The sequence below is a fragment of the Dipteris shenzhenensis genome, chromosome 9, assembly GCF_047967505.1.
Source record: "Dipteris shenzhenensis isolate YYH24624 ecotype China chromosome 9, Dip_SZ_1.0, whole genome shotgun sequence".
In the NCBI taxonomy this organism is placed as follows: Eukaryota; Viridiplantae; Streptophyta; class Polypodiopsida; order Gleicheniales; family Dipteridaceae; genus Dipteris; species Dipteris shenzhenensis.
The window spans coordinates 34,750,092-34,769,976 of NC_141604.1; the positions used below are offsets into that span (position 1 = coordinate 34,750,092).

General features: G+C 44.3%; 1 protein-coding gene across 2 annotated transcripts in view; it reads left to right on the plus strand.

Annotated features, from left to right (window-relative positions):
- The window catches only part of ECA3 (endoplasmic reticulum-type calcium-transporting ATPase 3), a 204,977-nt gene that overhangs the window by 51,680 nt on the left and 133,412 nt on the right, over nucleotides 1-19,885 (plus strand). The window contains exons 4-5 of one of the 2 annotated variants that reach the window (XM_087378846.1): nucleotides 1,993-2,142; nucleotides 8,953-9,027. In XM_087378846.1, the coding sequence (XP_087234972.1) occupies nucleotides 1,993-2,142; nucleotides 8,953-9,027 (225 nt within the window). The remainder of the gene's footprint in view (nucleotides 1-1,992; nucleotides 2,143-8,952; nucleotides 9,028-19,885) is intronic. The other variant, XM_087378844.1, reaches the window with a different exon arrangement.

Consider the following 19,885-nt stretch of genomic DNA (forward strand, 5'->3'; position numbering starts at 1 on the left):
CTATATCAATAGGACTTGAGTAAGAAGGTGGCCACGTGCGATTGGTTGGGATGGACTAGGAATCTGGTCCGAATCTGCTAGTGAATAGACAATGGTTCCGCCCACGTATCTCAGAGTGGAAAAGCATGTCAATGCAAAGTGCTCCTTTAACTAGGACACTCAAAATTGCCCCATCAAGGTCCTTAAGGCACGTGGGAGATGGATCTGAGTATAGGCAGGGGGATCGATCAACTCTGGCCCTGCTTTGCCTCCTGGATGTAGGCCCAAAGATCAGGATCCTGCTGCTCCTGCCGCTCCTATGTTTGCTGACTTGCTGGATGCAAAATATGGGCCAATAGGCCCTCTTTTAACAGGGGCAATCCTGCCCTAAATGAACCGACTCAGCAGGGGGTTGAACCAACCCCCTTGCTGGCCACTCTGCATATAAGTGGGGGCCCAGCCCCCTTGTTGTGTGTGCCAGGTGACCTTTCTGGCCCCCTTCACCACACCTTACGGGCCTGTGCATCTCGACCCATTAAACATCTGCTGAGTGACCTGTTCTCAGCCTCCCCACCGACCTGTGGGGCTCTATAAGACCAGGCCTCTAGCCTTCATTCCATGCAGGGAGCCTGTCTGCCCTCTTGCTGGCCTGGTTTGCTGGCTTCAACCAGCACTACCTGCTCCATCCAGTGGCTGCCTCAGTTCTCGCTGTCCCGGCCCTGTCTGCGCCATGTCTGCCAGCTCTGTAAATGCTGCTCCACAGACCCGTAAAGTTGCTGAGAGGTGCTGCCCATGTGGCAGCCCCCTCCCTCTCTCCGTCTTAGCTAAGCTCTTGAGCATGCAGCTTCGCCTCGACCTTCTAGACGTCATCCATGACATGCAGACATGTTTTGTTCAAAAGGGGAGCATCATGGGCTGTTGATGGGGAAAGAATGTTATGTACCAAGCTACCTACAAATAGCTTATACCTGGCCTAGGCAAGGAAACTCTTAGGGTTAATGGTATTGGTTAGGGGTGTTAATGAACCAAGGTGGCTGGGGCTATGTAACCAAGCACATCCTCATTATTTGGGTGTGATCACCATTAGCCTGAAACTCCCTGTGAGGCCCAGAGAAAGCTTGTCTAGGTCGAGGACATCTACAGGATGTGTCTTTTTGGTATGTGACATGAGGGCTGGCTGACTGAGGAAATAGGCTCAGGTGATGTTCCTGACCTTTTTCTCTGAGGTGGTCTGAGGTATACAATCACATACAATGAAGGAGGCAACATTCTCTAAAATCCTTCAGATAGAGAAAGGGATATTGCTATTGCAATCCCAGACTCATTAACATGAAGGTTATAGCATGTACAAATCATAAATATTAGGGTGGCAGAGAGACTAATATGCTTATGAGAAGTGTTTTAGAGAAATATTGAGACATTAGAGGCATACTTCAATGGAGGAGTTGGGAAGAAGGTTTCACCGTTACGAGTTGCATGACAATCAGGCTTCAAAGTTTAAAATGAACTTTTTTGTAAATAGGGAAGATATCACACAATGTCGTCTTTATGAAAACTTCCAAATACATCCAGGAGGGTAAAGCGATTCTGTGAAAAGTAGGTTTGATGTTAGGTTCTTTGGGATAGTTGTCCGTGATGTTTTGCTTAAGTTCACAGCTTATTACTTGAAACCAGTAACTTGATTTTTCTAGCTAATATATTAATTTTGACCTGGGCAAAGCTGAGGTCCAAGATAATTGTCCTGCATCTTCTCCTCTGAATGCTAGAGATGTTTAAAGTTCTAATGCAAAATTGTTAATGACTTGTAATGTGGACTTTGTAAGGAATGTGGACTTCCAAGGGTGCATACTGTAGGGCCTGTACTTTTCACTTTAGGGTGGCTCAATTTCAATCTTAGGGCATATTTATTTTATTTCCTTTTTTTGAAGGATGCTTATGGTCTTGCTTAAAAAATGATGCAGTATTTTATCAGGCATGCAAGGTTGGTGAATGCATTGTATTGAAATTACTTAGTGTTTTTTGACAGGTACACCTTTCTGGAGACTTGTTCTGAAGCAATTCGATGATCTGCTTGTAAAAATATTGATCGTTGCTGCAATTGTGTCATTTCTGTTAGCTCTCATCAATGGCGAAACTGGTTTTAGTCCTTTTCTGGAACCAGCTGTAAGCTCTCTAAATGCAGTTTTTTGATCTACAAGATCAAGATTCCACTTTTTATGGCAGCATGAGTATAATATCATCTGATTATCATAACTATTACCCTTCTTCATTTAGTCATGGCATCCATATCTCTATATTTTGTTGGGAATAGGGAGGCATTGTATGTAATGACACTCACAATCGCGCAAGACAATAGACTATACGAGACCCATCTCACCACCCAGCCTTAGCAGTCATCTACAGAGGCACACGAATAGACGCCCTGGATGCCTGCCACCCCTATGCCTAATGGTCACCTACTGTTCATAGTTTCTTAGGGTCACTTCAACCACCTAAGAAATGACGACTATCTAGTCTCCTAGTTTCTTAGTCCAAGACACCCCATAGGGTAATATCACCCATATGACTAGTGTTGCAACATTGTTCTCCCTTTAGAGAGTTAACGTCCGCGGCAACAAAATCAGGATCTTGTAGTTTATTTACACTTTCCAAGGTAGCATTCTCTTCTGCACTATTTTTTAACCTCATTAAACATTCTTGAATAATTGTGGGTATATAAGTCCTCTTTAACATCAATAACTCATGTGCAAGCAATGGAGGTTCAATCAAGTCCACAAGAATTTGCTGCCCTCCCAGACTATCACCTTTAGGTAGTTGTTTCATCAAGTGACTAACATGAAATAATCGGTGTACCCTACATCCTTTTGGTAAGGCTGACTAAAGAGAGCTCACCAGTTTTCTCAAGTAATACGAACGGTCCACAATACCTTAGAGACAACTTCGGACATTCACTAGTTTTGCTCACCCTGTCTAAACTGATTTTCTCCTATGTGGATTCACATAGTTTTTAGCTCTATCTTGAGTCTTTTGAATACTATCTCAGGCTTGATTAAACATGTGCTGCATGTCTTGGAGAAAGTCTTTAGCGCCTGTACCTGCCTTTTCAAGCCCTACAAATGGTGGTGCTCTTGGCTGAAATCCAAATATCAAGATGAATGGACGTCACTGAATGCCTTGAACTATTATAGGCAAACTCTAAAATGGGAAGATCAGTCTTTTACTTAGATATGCGTATAGAATATCTTCCAATGTTTGATTGACACGTTTTGTTTGATGATCTGACCGGATATAATGAGATGTGCTCAAATTCAACTTTGCTTCTAACTTATGGACCCCGTCTCAACAATACCTGGTGGTAGACCATACAAATGGAAAACACCTTCAAGAACAATCTCGCCAATTCAAGGATTTTCACATTATTTTTAATCAATCTATCACCTATTACGCTCACAAAGTCATGAATTTTGTGTATCTAGGTAAATCAACAATAAAGTCCATAGAGATATTTTATCACTTGCCATGTTAGATCTCCAGTGGATGAAGAAAGCCACCTCACTTCAGTGCTTTGCTTTATTTACTCAGCACATCTAGTGCTTAATTAAATAATCCTAGATGTCCTTAGTCATAACAAGCCAAAGGAATTGTCTTTTCAGAATAGTGTTAAGGCTTCTGAATTCCTAGATGTCACACACTCAGACTTATGATTCCAAGAAGTTGATGCCTAGTGTCTTTATTATTCGAATATAGTTTCTTATAGAGTAGATAACCACCTACCATGGTATATTTGTTAGAGATTATTGACCTACACGTTGACTATACAACCAACACTTTATAAGGAGTATCCTCCAGGGTTTGAACATCTGATTCCAAGTCAAGGTGGGCTTGAGGAAAGGTCAAACTATCCATGAAATGGTGTTCCGAACAGATGCGTTCTGAATTGGCACGGTCTATTTTATTGAAACCATATTTAGTTGCTATTGGATAAGAAGCATAGAAGAATGTATGCTGATTAATGCACTGCACAGTTGTATTCATTCAACAATTGATTGTGTAAGGCAATGTATGCCCTTGATATATGTAGAAATAAAGTGGAGATGCTATTCATCTATATTCTTTGAGTGTTTTCTAATGTTGAATCTCAGTGAGTTTCTATGCTATTCATGTCTGTAATGTCTTAGCGAATGGCATAAGTTCATTTTCTCTAAGTTAGGAATAGAATTAGTGCATGTGTGCATATCCACCAAGACTTTTTGGCAATCTTGATGGGGAGGAGTGATTTACACCAATTCTTTGATTAGAGTTGAGTAGAGGAGTCTGGTTGGGGTTGAGTGGCATGTCCACGAATCTTTTGCCAGATTGGAAAAGCCTGGGGAGAATGACATCGGAGTAAAGCAATTGGGCACCCCTCTCATAGAATGGACTTAGCACACATTACCGAGTTCTGGCAGCAATATAGCAGGTAGTTCATTGATATATCAGACTTCTCTCAAGCACCGTCAGAAGCATCCTCTGAGGGGATGAGTGGAGAGACAGACTCTAGTAGTACAATCAAACCAATTTCTTAAATGGAATTCCCTTGCCCCATGTCAAGGGAAAATGACAAGACTCAGATATCCGTATCATGGAGCTCGAGTCTATATGTATTGTCAATGGAGTCCATGATGACGAGGGACGGATGAACCTGTTTTTGTGCACACTCGAGTAGAGTACTATGCAGTGATATGTTCAGTACGGCAACGATCATTTCATAGAGTGGGAAGCCTTGAAGTAGGCCTTCTTGGAAATACTCTAGAAGGATACAATGACGGTGCAATTGTTGCTTCAGTGACTGCACATGACCCATCAGGCATGAGTTGGTGGTGGATTTGCAGGGAGATTTCAGACATTGTCATAGAGTATCAAGAAAGAGTTGAGGCTAGGTGATCAATTGCTAGTGAACTGGCTCGTCCTTGGGCTATGAAAGGAGTTCAAAGGCATCTTGGTGGCCATTGACACAACATATGAAAGCCCAGCCAGAGAAGGACATAAAGAAGGAAAAGAAAAGTGAAGACACTTCTGAAAGTGGGACAGAAGAATCCGACCTAGATGCCAATACGACATCAATGTTAGAAGGAGGAAAGACACCTGCAAAAAGGGAAACACAAAGCTGGCTATGAAGATGATGGCATCTTTGGATAAAATGTTTCCTGTCTTATCAAAAGGAACACTAGGATTCCATTAAGGAGTCTGGTGTGGCAAATGCAATAACCATGGCCATACCAGAGAGAGATATCAGCTGAAGTCAAAGCAATGCGCTATAAGGAGACCACCCAGAATCACATCATAGAAGATTGCTACTATATTGGCAAAAATCGCAAGGCGAAGGGCAAGGCACCAGAACTTTGAGCTCATGGACAAGATCGGAGCTAACAACACTATGACAATCATCTGGAAGCTGGTGGAGAGGTCAAGCCTAAGAGGGGGTTGACGATGTATGAGGTTGCAGTGGGATAAAGCATGTGATATAGCAAGCTGACAGCTATTGGTATGTGTGATCCGCAGTGGTCTCCTAGCTACGACCCTGCATCGAAGAATTGCCATTGTCAGTCCTGTCGGCCATGCATCTGATCTGGTGAGATGGAGGGAAGGTTCTCCAGTCTGCTGAACTTGTTGGCAAGCCTACCATCTATCGCTTTGGTCCTCGGATCCACCATCTCCTTGGGCTCTGTTGGTCCATACTGTCTAGCTAGAAAGACTCAATGATCATGCTTTCAGTGGAGTCTAGCTATACACCCTAATCTCACCCATGTGTCCCGAGCAAATGCTCCTTGTGTTGGACGGATTTATGGATGAAAGTTCTTGAGAGCAACATGGTGGTGGTGGAACCCTAGAAGTTGACCTTGGACACCAAGGGAAGGGAGTGGTGGCAGTGGCCAGGGCTATGACATGCTTGCAAAAGCCAAAGGCGTGTTTCTCTTTGCCACCATAGGCGATTGGAAAGGGTAAGGAACAAGCTTTGGACTGGGGAGCGTAGAAAGCTACAAGGGATTGCACAAACACTAGATGTGGAAAGCAAGCACAAAAGATGGCAGGCCTTAGAAAGAAAGGAAGAAAAGAAAGAAAGTCTATTAATAGCCATGGGAGACCAACAGGTCTATGGGACAGCCAAAAGCCTAGTTAATACATCCATTTATGGAGCGCACAAGGCAACTCCCAATGAGTGCATAAAGCAACTATGTGTTTGTTATAAGGTACCTACATTGTGGTCTAAAGATAAGATGATAAATGATCATACTTTAGTTTCAGATTGAGGGTCCTTTGGTTTTGATTTAAACTCCTTGATGAGGGCCATGCCCTCATGATATAAAAACGATTTTCCATCCTTCCTAGGAGCCTTGACCTATACTTATTTAATTGCCTTTTGATTCAGTTGGGCTCGTGTGAGTTCTTTGGCTATCCATATCTTGGTCTCTTCCCACCTTGTTGGATTGGTGAAGAAGCTTGATTTGCATATCCCGTGTACTAGGTGTAAGTACGGCATGCCTCTAGAGTGTTTGATGGTGGTTGTGGGGTTGTTTCCATCTTTGTCTTCCTCGGCCATTCAATGCTAGGGGTGGTTCCCTTGATTTATGCTAGAGTCTTATCCTCATTGTTGAATCAACCTTCAGGAAGGCCTCCTATCCTAATCTTCATTTCATTGCTGCTACTTGGTTTCGTGCTTCTTAATCTTAGTCTAATGTCAGTTTGGTTTGCTTTTGTATCCATCTCCACAATCACTTCCTCCTTGATTGTTTGCACTTCTGTTTGAACAAGCTCCTTGACTGTAAAGACCAATTGGGGGGTAGGAGGACAGGCCTTGCAGATCTGCATTACCCCATCATAGTCTTTGGAATTGACCAAGAAAGAAAGAAAGTTTATTAGAGTCTTCGAAAGACCGCCGAAGGTCTATGAAACTATGAGAAACCTGATACAACAAAAGCTAAAAGGGTGGAGCTACTAAACGAGCATCAATACCCATGCTACATACTACATGCTACATTTCGATACGAACATCAATACATCAATACAGAGTCTTGACATAACATCAATAGGACCCTCCCCATTATCACCATCACCATATGTCATCAAGGTACAAAGCAAATCCAGTCCAATGTCACTAAAACGGGAGTCTCCCCTCACAAGGAGGAAGGTGGGCCCAATAATCGGTGGGAAAATGGTAGTATAAAGTCAGAGTAGAGTGCTGTCGGCTGTCTGTGGGCGTTGCCCAATTTGGTCTCTTGGCAATGCCTCTGCATCGGACTAGGGCTATGGTGACACCTTCCGGTTGCGCTCCAATCCTGAACATGTGAGGGGATGTGTCCAAATGTAATCTGCGTGTCCCTCCTCTTTCGGATATGTCCTGTCATTGGCTCTGGGTCACGCCCATGTCAAAGGCACGATGTCAGTGTCTCATTGCGAGGTACAGACTAGCACTTTCCGTTGCCGTAGTTACCCCAGAGCTAGCCCTGTGGGCACAAAGAAATATGAAGATCAATATGACAGTGGAGCAATTACTGTTTGGTAGTACTCGAGTATATAGGGAATCATCTGCATACGTCTTATTTAGACTACATACTGACCCTGAGGCCACGCAAAAGCATTGCAGGACCTACAGTAAATAGTCCACATTTGGTCCACAAACAAGGGAGAAATCAAAGAAAAATGAGTTGATTTTGAAGCAATTCTCACAAGCAACGTGGCATATATTTTTAGCTATCCTCTAGGTTGGATATTATTTCGTATATAAGATTTATTTTGGCATAAAAATCCCCTTCATTAGCTCTTCCAGTTGTGCAAATTCAGCCCTCCAAAGTGCTGCTATCTCTAGTTGCTATTTTGGATAGTTTAGCTTGTGAAAGGGTTAACCAAGTCAACTAAAAATTGGGGCTTTTTACCTTGACTAAAAGTTTTCAATATATTGACTCTTCTTGAGCATTAGAACTCAGTTATGGAACTCATGGGTGTCATTGTACTTTGCATTTATGGAGATGACTTCTTGGTCTATGCAACATAGCCAAGGATCTCATATTGGAGTAGTAGCGGAGCACAATAACACCTATCAGGTAACAACTAAACATGGATTGGGATGAAACAGTTTTGGGAGCGAGCATCTAGATTTGGGGCCATAATATACTGAGTGTAGTACTCTATGGAGGATTTGGGGTGAATATCTTGTGAGATTGACCTGAAAATAGTGCATTTACAGACATGCGTCCCAGAGGGTTCTCTGTCAAGATGGCAGATCAACAAAGAGTCAACCTTGTAGGGTTGGTCCGAGCGCTGGACATCCAAGTAGCAGGGATGACGTTCCCCTCAGTTTTTACCATGCAGAAGATGAAAGGGATTTCTAGGTCATATCCCATGCTCTTGGGATGGCCGTGGCTTATACCTGAGCAATAAGCTTGTGATGACTGGAGAGTTTACTAGGTGGATGCAAAAGACTGCTTCCAATAATCCACCGAATGGAGCAGCACCATTCACCACGCAGCACCATTCATATACGTACATAAATAAATAAATTTATGTGCATATGCATATACAGCTGTAGGCCTTAAAGGAAGCTGCAGGTTCACCATTCTGGAATGCTAAACATCATTCAACTTCTGTTTTATTAATCAAACAGCTAATTAATTGATTTCACTGAGAGTTCCATTGCAAAAATGGATGTTAAATACTCACTGTAGTGATGATTTATAGGTATGATGTTTCCAGTATGAAATAACTGTGCCTCTTTCCTTGCCTTGCTGTTTGAACGTCCCAATTCATTTATCCATGAATGTTTGCTGCTGTCTTATGATACCTTTTTGTACTGAGTAGCATGGAATTTATATTTATACTAAGGATGACTTGACTGAAACAGCAAAGTGTTTTCAGTATTGTAAATCCCAGGAACACAATTCAGAGACACAACCAGGATTGAATTCTGCAATTGTTTGTTCAAAATGACTTTGACAGGTTATTTTGATGATTCTGGCTGCAAATGCAGCTGTCGGAGTGATAACTGAGAGCAATGCAGAGAAAGCTCTTCAGGTATGTCTATTCAACCTTCTTCTTTTGAAATGGCTTCTTCATCATAGCTGATTCTGCTAGAGAAGTTATAGGAGCTCAACACGCTGGTTTCTATATCAGTGTATGTATATTTAAGTGTACATGTCTTCCTTTTGTCATGCAGTCCTGATAAAGTCCTAGGATATGTCAGAATATCAGGAGCTGAAGTATGCCCTGTGCCGTGGAAAACGTAGACAACTCTCTCCCGATACTCAGCAGTAAACTGAACCCACAGACTGTAAATAAAACTGGAAAATGGAGCAGGAAAGGAACTTCCAAAATGTACAAAGTTAGGTCACCACAAACTGCTTCAGGGTGACACAATAAACATCCAGCAGGGTGCTGGGCAAAATACAGTTAGATGAGACTGTGCAACACTGAGGTATAGATGTGGAGGTCAGGGAACCATCTTCTGCTATTGTGTGCCTTGTGAAAAGTGCTTCAGTGGGGTGCAGATAGTGAGGCAAGTGCCTTACGTGTATAGGGCAAATCAGCCCCTGATTTGATCAATAGGGTTTGTTCCAACCAGTCAATCAGCTGACCAGATGTTGTCTCTGTGCCAACATGGACTTAGGTAGCATAGAATGTGTGTAGAGTAACGGCAAAGCTCCGCTTGTACTTGCATAAGGCGAGAAATAATCTCTCTTGGGAATCCTCAACATGCATCTTCAACATGCAAGTCCTACATGCAACACTTACATGCAACATGCAACTCCTACGTACATGTTCTACATGCAAGTCCTACGCGCAACTCCTCTTGCAACTTCTATATGCAAGCTCTACATGTAGAGAGAAAATATCTTACAATTTTTACATGTAAAGAGAGAAGCTCTCCAACTTGTATAAATACCCCATAATGGAATGAAGCCCACACTCTTTGGGGCATTGTGTTTAGTTCTACTTTGGTATTCCAAGCAATTGTCTCCAAGTGTACATGCTTCCTTGCACTCCACGTCCAAAAGCATGTCCTAACCTTGCAACTCCTCCTCCCCTCTCCTCTAACCATGCAACCCCTCCTCTCCCTCTATTATGCACGCACGCTCTATGATATCCAAAATCAGCCAGTGCCTAACCTATCACATATGCCACGCTCCACATCCTGCACCCTCTTCACTAGGGGAGGGATAAAGGATGCCGTAATGAAACTTCATAATGGCCGAGTGAAGGATCATGAGGGACTATGCACTGAGTTCATTGCATATGGGATTAACCTCCTAGCCTCGATCTTAGCCAAGCTATTTAATGAAGCCGTCTGCTTGGGGTTTCCACGCACCTGGGCCATTAACTATCTCATCCATCCACAAGGCAGGGGATCCCATGAACCTAAAAAGCTACAGAACCATCATGATTGGACATGTCATGTCCAAGATTTATGCATCAGTACTTGATTCTGAGGTCAGCAGATTTGCGGAGTGTCGAGGACTGAGAGCAGCGGGACAAGCCGGTTTCAGGCGGGATCATGGGACCATGGACCACATTCTCGTGCTTAGATGTATCATCGAGGAGGCGAAGGCACGGAAGCAGAGGGTTTATTGTTGCTTTGTGGACTTTCGCAAGGCGTTCAACACCGTTCCAAGAGCCCGTCTCATATGACGCCTACAGAATCTGGGTTACGAGCAGGACATCATTTGGGCTGTCATGGCACTTTATGAGCGAGTTTCAGGCAGAGATCTAGATGGACAGACGAGATCATGAGCACTATTGGGGTCAAACAAGGTTGCCCATTATCACCTACCTTGTTTGGCCTCTACATTGACGAGCTCGAGACAATGATGCAGGCATAGGGTGGGGTAGGCTGCTCTCTCGCGGGCACACTGATCCGGATATTACTTTATGCAGATGACATGGCTCTCTTGTCTTCCTCAGCAGAGGGGCTCCAGAGACACCTTGACGCACTATAGTCCTTTTGTGAGTCTCATGATTTGAAGGTCAACTTGGGTAAGACCAAGGTTATGATCTTCAATACATCTTGAGTCGTCATGCACGATGAGTATTTCACATTTGATGAGTCCCCTGTTGAGGTAGTTTCATCATACACTTATCTCGGGGTCGTCTTTTTAGACCCACCTTCACCATGAGACCTGCGATGCAGGCGCGCTTGAGCAGAGGATATGCTTCATTGGCTAGACTAGAGAGACAATGCTTCCGCTCTCATTTTCAGGATCCACGGACCAAAGTGTTGCTTTTTGACTCCTTGGTCTGCCCTGCAGGGATGTATGGCAGCCCATGGTGGGGGGCAGATTTGTCGGATACAGAGTGGGCCAAGGTGGAGCGGCTACAGGTTGTCATGTTATCACGGATGATCCATGGTAAGCCATTTGTCCCTCACCAGATCATTCCGGCGGAGTTTGGGTCACCCCCATTACAGCTAGATGCTGCATTTCAGGTCATTACATATCTGTACCGAGTCAGGGAGTATGGGGATTACACATCCGGACGTAGAAGGATACCATGACTAGTACTGTCCTCTTCTATGATGGCACTTGCAGCAGGGGGAGATCAGAGGTGTTGGTATGCATGCACAGAGAGATGGTTTGCAGGACTAGGGCTCCACATGGACAGACTACCTCCTTTCCAGTACATCATGGATGCTCCTTTCTCTCCCCTCCTATCACACGAGGTCAACCAGGTTATCCCTGAGGATCTACTACAGCTACATACATTCCGGACTTGGTTGCTCGAGTGATCTTCCAGTGAAGATGAGCTTCCACAGAGATCACTTGCTACATATCACAGTGGAGGGTTTCATTGATCCGCCAGGATACACGCAGGTTCACCTACCCCACTCACTGAGGATCTCCCTTAGGCATTTTCGGGTCTCTTCACACAGACTTCGTATCGAGAGCAGCCGAGCAGAGCAGTTACCTAAGGAGAGGTGCATATGCACACTATGTGACATGTAGGAGGTTGAGACAGCGAAGCACTTTATCTTCATGTGTCCTGTTTACTATGAGATCCGAGGGCGTTTCTACTGCCTCTTCAGAGATAGTTATGGGATGCTGGCCCAATGTCCTCTCCTACCCAGACCAGCGATGCTTGCCTAGTTTCATTCATGAGATGCTCAGACACCGAGATAGGATACTTCGAGCATAGAGACAAGAGCAGCCTTCTCCCTCGACTGATACCTCTCAGAGCTCTATCACGGAGTTCTTTTAGCCAGATCACATAGACTCCCTCGAGGCGAGACCTCGACACGATCGTGACCCGGAGCCTATGACTCAACAGTGCAGACAGAGGGTTGACTCACAGATCATACTTGGGGACATCCCCTCGTTGTTTAGAGTCAGAGCCCGACCGACGGAGGTGATAGTGGCCTTGGTTAGATGCAGAGCTACGACCAGGAGACGTACCAGGACTGCATCCTTAAGGGGGCGACAGCGTTCTATTGCTGACCTCATGCCTTCACTTCCACCGCCTCATACATCCTGATGTCCTGTTGCTGACGACGACGACGACGATGATGATAGTTATGGTGATGTCGACGATGATGCTGAGATGGATATATATATATATATATATATATATATATATATAGTCGGGATATGACTATGTTGTACTTAGGACTTAGTACTGCCATTTTGCATTTTTTTGCATTCTGCATTGTTATGGATGCTCATTTAGTAGCTCCACTACCACAGCTCATTGTATCAGGTTTTTCAGTCTCATAGACCCATCGGTCTTCCAAAGACTTGAATAAACTTTCTTTCTTTTCTTTCTTTCTCTTTCTCCCAACTCCTCCTTCTCATTTTCCATCTTCTCCTCTTACTTCCACTCCCCCCTCTTCTTCTACTCCCACTCCTCTGACACCTTCTTCCTTTCTCACTCCTATGCTCCCCCTAAACCCTTAGTCCCTCAACCCTTGATCTCCATGATCTACAAGGGAGATGAGTTTTCCGCCATATCCTCTACCCTAAATCTTGGATCCTCCTTCTGAACCTTGGAACCTCCTTCTGAACCCAAAACCTCCCTCTAACCCTTACACTCCTCCTAAACCCTTCAACCCCCAATAAAGGCGAAAGCCTTCATTATCCCAATCATGATGATGCACGTTCCTATCATACATGCATGCACTATGTTTGCTTACCACACTTAAGCCTACGTCTCTCACCGGAATACGACCCGAGGTCCTAAGCTACACTTATACTACAAACAACGACACCGATATATCTATAGGTGACAAAAAGCCTCAGAACCCTGCATACTGAGAATACCCTGCTTATTCTGCTGAAGCCGTGGGAAAGAGCCAACTCTAGAACATGTCACAAGTCGACCTAGTCTGGTATTTGATCCGACCTGTAGGTTGACTGACTGTCATGTTAGCAACCCGGAACAGTCCCAAAATTTTGCCTCTTGGGCAGTCGTTTCAGGTGCCTAAAAGGTGACCTGTTCTATGCCCTTATTTTTGCTGACAGAGGTTTCTATGTGCAACCCTAATCACTTGAGAAGTGCTTAGTTGCAGCTGAGCATATCCTCACCTGCCTATAAATACGTTGCCCTGATATCCTCATATGGGGGCTCACAAGTGGGTCAATGATCTTTTCTAACACCCCCTCTCGTGTCATAATAGATTTCCATCGCTTCATCCTGTAGAACCTCCATGTCTTCGAGGATCCACCGAACTATGCCTCCGTAGATGAAAGATTGCCCTGACTATGCCTAACCTTAGTAGCGAGTTGTGGAATGTCGAGTGTCCCCATCTCCGGCCCAATCCGAATCACAAAACCCAAAGAAATCAATCCCTGTGTGGTATGCTGATCACATATCCTAAATTACCCTTTAAGTTACCGTAACATATCTAAGTAAGCTTGCCAATGATTCTCTCAGGATTTTGACGAGAATTGGCAAAGTAGTCCAACTAAGAATGCAATGTTAGGACGAGTGTTTGTGAGGTAGAACAAGCTCCCCACAAGTTGTCAATACTTGCTCTAGTCCACTAGCTCAGAAAAATATTCTTTACTGAGTTTGTTCCCAACTTCCATAGGCGATATTGCCTCTGAAACATTTGTGACTACTAAGGGGTTTGAGCTTTGGAAGGCTATGTGGAAGGGTTGGGAGATGTTTATGACTCGTTCAAGATGGAAGAGGTTCTCTAGGAAGATAGGTACTTTCACATCTAACAACTCAGTTTGGTTCTAAGTGATATGAAAGGATGTTGTCTTAATAGAAATAAACCTTAAACAGGAAATTAGTCTAAACAAGAAAGGAGTCTAGGTATGGGATGACTCTGCAGAATACAAAAGAACAAAGCTGGATGTGTGCGAGGGACTTGATAAAGAGATTCTGTCTTAACAGATTTGACCCGGTCACTATTAGGCTCCCTTTCTTGGATGGGGGGCAGACAAACTTCCTACATCAAAGAGTTCCTTGGGGTTGGATGGAAGAGTCTGACTCTTGTTCATATCTTCTCTCAGCCCTATATTAGGACTATATTACAATTTTGGGATAGAGACTCCTTTCTTGAATGAAGGGTAGTCAGAATTTCCTACATCAGAGTTTCACCAGGTGAGAAAGAAGAGTCTCACACTGTTCCTATCTTCTCTCAGTACATGTTGATTCTGTTCTTGCAATGCCACTATATCAGGCTGAAATCGATTGATATACAGCCACACCGATTTCCATTTCCTACCCTTCCCTTAGTCATTGTCTTGTTAAGGATGTGGACAGCCGTATTGACCGCCTCCGCCCAGTAGGACCTTGGGACATACTTGCCTCTCACCATGCATAAACCCATCTCTACTATTGCTCAAATCTTCTGCTCAGCCATCCCGTTTTGTTGGGATGTGCATGCTGTCGTCAACTGCAGTTTGATCCCATTCTACTTGCACTAAGAATTAAATTTTATGTGACGTGAATTCTCCCCCTCGACCTGTTCTGAAAGTTTTTCCTGTTTCTTTCTCTACCTTTACCTTCCATTCCTTGAATTTCTCAAGGGCTTGTGATTTTTTAGCAATATAATAAATCCTAGACATTCTACTGAAATCATCCATAAAGGTGAGAAAGTACTCTGACCTTGAAAGTGATCTTGTAGGCATGGGCCTAAGTGCAGCCTCCCTCTTGTTGGCTGAAGTCGTTTTTCGAGCTTTCTTTGTGACAGTTCTCCTTCCCTTGGTGCTCTCTGCTGCTGGCACGCTTCCTGGACCTGGACGCCTCCATTCTGGGCCATGTTTGGAGCTTTCTCAACTTTCTTCCCAACAAAAGTCTTCCTTTCTTGCATGTGAGGCCATATTCTTGGACGCCTCTCTTCCTGCTCCTGCCTGGTGCAAGGCGCACTGAGAACTGAGGTGCTGGTGGGCTGGAATCTCCATTCTGGGGGTCGCACTCATGGCGGATCTGCTTCAGCTTGCTGAACCCTCTCTTTCTTGATCTCTTCTGGTGCTGGAAGTCAGTCATAGGCAGCTCCCTCCTACCAGAGTCTGCTGTCTGCTGTTCAACCAACTTCTGGGGCTGTTTTGAGATGAAACATGCTCTTTTTGTTGGCTGGATTCTTATCTTCTCTTTCTACTCTATGCTACTGTCATTCTTACTGAGATTCTGCAAGGTTGAATGCCCTGCCATTGGCTCGGAAGAGGATTGGGGCACTGGTTGTGATACTCTCTTCCTGGGGGTACGTAGTGACAAGCCTTGGGCTCAATAACGGCTTTGATCTACATGGATGCATTGCTTGGCATGCTGTCATGTTGTTCTATTTGTGTTATGCATGGCTATTGAAAGGAACCAAGAGAATAGCACTGGGAGTTGATCACTGGCACAGCCACGGGTTGGCATTGTACTGGGTTGCATGTGCGGGTGAGCTCTTGAAGGGAGTCCCTTGTATTTGAGCTAACCAGTAATTAAATAAATACCGCAAGGGGTGCCAAATGTTGGGGCCAACATGTGTCACTTTTCATGCTTTTGAGTAGGGGCATTCTAGCCTCCCTTGTCTTAAATGGTTCAGTGATGCTATGCAGTGAAGATATATGCTCTAAGTTTTGTTTGTAGGCAATGGAAATGTTTCAAGTTGGCTGTATTTCAGATTTGTGAGATAATAGAGTCAGTTACATTGCCCTTTGTCGGTCAAAGGCCGGTTACACACACGCAAGCAAGCTTGCCAATGATTCTCTCAGAGTTTTGATGAGAACTGGCAAAGTAGTCCCATTGAGAATGCAATGTCAGGACGAGTGTTTTGAGATAGAGCAAGCTCCCCACAAGTTGCCGATACATGGTGGAGTCCACAGGCTCTGAAGAATCTTCATTGTTGCTGAGTTTTCTCCGGAGTTCCATGGGCGACATCGCCTCTTTGCACTCTTACGTTTGAAACCGCTTTAGGATCCCTTGGTAGTACTTTTTTTGAGAGATGAAAGTCTTCTCCTCCTGCCGTATCTCTATCCCCATGTAACAAAACCAAGGTCAATCATTTCAAACTCTTCTACAAGAGAGTCTTTACCTTCCTTATCTTACTACTATGATCCCCGATTAGGATAAGATCATTGACGTAGAGGATCATCATCGTTGTCCTGTCCCCCTCTGAAATGGAGGTTCATCCGACAAACCTCAAGAAAGTGATAAATAATTGTCCATACATTGGTTCCACCTTCTTCAATGTGTACACCGTGGTTTTTTTAGTCTGAAATCCTTGTAGCTGCTCCACATTGTTGCTTTCTGCTACTTAAGGACGTCCTTCACCTCCTTGAAGGTCTTTGGCTCTTGAACCACCTTGATTTGAGGCCTTAAGGCGTTCACTATGAGAGCTTTTGGACCTGTGAGACCTTCTCTTACAATAAATCGCTTCAGGGATATCAGTCACCCTTGCGGTTTCCATGGTCTTCATGTACCACTGAGGTAATCTCTTCTCTTTGGCAGGAGTCTTCTTCTTGTCGGCATTGGCTCTTATGGTTCTGAATGTGTACTTATTAGACTTGCTTCTACTTCTTTTGCTTTGATCTGGGAACTATCGGGAGTAGTGCAAGTCGAGAGGTTCTCATTGTCAAGGTAGGGCTTAGTCCCTTGGAAGAATACATCCCTATTGACCACCACCGCCTTTGTTTCCATGTCTTACAGCTGATAATCCTTGGACTCGTCATGTAACCGACGAACATGCATTTCCTACTCCTCGCATCGAATTTTCTTTTGGTGTCTTTGTGGACATGCACCCATGTGTCAGAACCGAACTCTGAAGTGTTTGATTATAGGTGTCTTACATAAGTAAAACTCCAAAGGTGTCTTCCTCACACCTACTGTAGTCCTTGTCTTGTTACGGATCTGGACAGCCATGTTGACTGTCTCTGCCCAAAAGGACCTTCGGACATTCTTGCCTCTCGTAATGCTCAATCCCATCTCTACTTTTTGTCTATTCTCCACTCATCCATCTTGTTTCTTAGGGATGTGCGTGCTATCGTCAATTGCAGTTTGATTCCATTCTTCTTGCAATAAGATCTCAATGCATCTGACGTCGCTTCCCGCCTTCGATCAGTTCTGAAAGTTTTGAGTCTCTTTCTTGTTTTCATCTCTACCTTTGCCTTCCATTCCTTGAATTTCTCAAGGGTTTGTGACCTTTTAGAAAGACAATAAATCCAAGGAACTCTACTTAAATCGTCTATAAAGGTGAGAAAGTACTCTAACCTTGAAAGTGATCTTGTAGGCATGGATCCACACTGCACAGGTATCTCAATGAACCACCTCTAGTGGCTCTGTGCCCTATTCGTGGCCTCATTCGGGAATGGTGCTCGGTGTTGCTTGCCTTCTATTTAATGTCTTGTTTGTTTGATAGGTGTGGAAGGCCATCCAGCGTGCCTGCTTTGCGCATCTTGAAACATGTCCGTGCTCTTTTAAAGGGAAAGGGAAAAGATTGCTTTGCATAACATTGCAGAATATTGCTTTACTGCATAGGTTTTGAAAGGTTCAATATTCCTTGAGAAAAGATGAATAAATGATTAAGATGCTAAGACGACGACGACGACCCACCACCCCCGTCCTGCCCCCCTTCTCCTTCCCCCCCCCCCTTTCCCCCCTTTATTACAATGAGATACCAGATGAAGGTGTTGAAGTAAATTTTATCAACACATTCCAAAGTTCAGACTAAACCAGAAACAATTTTTAGAATATAGCCGGAGCTATGTACGAGACATGAAAATGAAGCTCAAGGTCGAGCAGTAAGTCTATATACAGAAAGAGTGTCTCAAAAGATAGCCTAGCTAGGGTGCTTAGGGCTCCAAGGGCTCTCCAATCCTGAGGGAAAGATGCTTGCACAAATATCACTGCTTCCACACATCAGTAACACTTAGCCAATGCTTTGAAAAAGAGATTTTGATTTGGCATAACTATCTGCTTCTAGTTCTCTGATGCAACTTCCAAAGCTATGCAGTATAACATGTAAGTTTGCTACGGATTTGCGTCAAAATCTGAGTGTAGTTGTCAGGATAAAGTAGCATTTCATAAGGGAAAGTACAAGATTGCATAGGGAGATGTGTTGTTGTAGGACTGTGTGGAGAACAAGTTTGTAGGAGAGGCTACTCTGCAAATGGGGCTGTTGCAGAGGGAGTAGCAGAGGAGCTGCTGGAAGAGGGGATGCTTCAGAGGGAGCATAAGGGGCTGATACTGCTGCAGAAGGAGCTGTTGCAAAAGGGCTGTTGTAGAGGACGGAGCAGAGGGGGCTGCTGTTGCTTCAGAATGAGTAGAAGGAGCTGCTGCATAAGGGCTGCTATAGAGGGAATGGACTGCTGCAGGAGGAAGACTGTATGGGAGAGAGAATGCAGAGGGAAAGAAAGAGAGAAAGAAAATTTATGAAAAGTCTTTGAAACACTGAAGGGTCTATGAGATGGAGAAAATCCTGAATAACATGAACTGAATGGGTAGAGCCTCTAACTGGGCATCCACACCCAAGACAAATACAAAATAATCGTAATCATGGAAACACCAATACATAAAAGACTATTCGAGACCATGGAGAGGATAAGCCGTGGTGTGGCATCCCTATCCTTGAGAAACTAGTGGAGGGGTCTGTGGTGAATGAGGCTACAGTGGCATAAAACTTGTGGTAGAGCATTGGCGTTGATTGGTACGTGTGGTCTGATGTGGTCTCCTAATTGTGGCCCTACGTTGGATGAGTACCACTATCATCCCTGTTGGCCCTGCCTCCGATTTGGTGAGCACGGAGGGAAGGCCCCCAAGCTTGATCTGTGCCTCTACCCAATGGCAAGTCTGGTGTGTCTCTCTAGCCCTTGGATCCACCGTCTCCCTAGAGTATGCTAGCGGGGATACATGTTTCTTTTATGGATGTAGGGATGTGCTAGCTTCCAATGTTGGAAATGTTCCCAAAATGGCATGGAGGACTTGCTCCTTCGGAAATTGATGGGCTGCATGGGGGCTGGAGTTCCTGCAATGTCAAGTGGTGCCATGGTTCATGCATGGCTATCAATGTCCCCACAAGCTCCTTGCCACCTCGTGGCCTACCATGTGTCCCATGCCAATGCCACGGCTTCCACATCAGCATGCCACATGTCATGCTGAAATTTTCTAAGGTTATATTATCCAATCTTTATTTGCCTGACTGAAAATTCAGTTTGAGTGATCACTACTACTCCGATTCTAGTCCTGGTTTCTCCCTTAGGTTTTGGCAGTTAGCTCTATTCAAAGGCTAGTCTAGGTAGTTTGAGGTTGGTTGCCTTCTCAAATAACCTATTAGGCCTATTTGTTTGCCATCTTGTCTTGTACTCTTTGATTCTTTCATATTCACAGGCGCACATCCAAGGATATTGTAAACATTAGTTGTTGGGTTGGTCTGCATTCTATGCATTTGATTGGTCCCATGTTTGGGTACGCGGGTGGGCTGTGGTCTGTGCGTTTCTCAGAAAGAGATATGTCT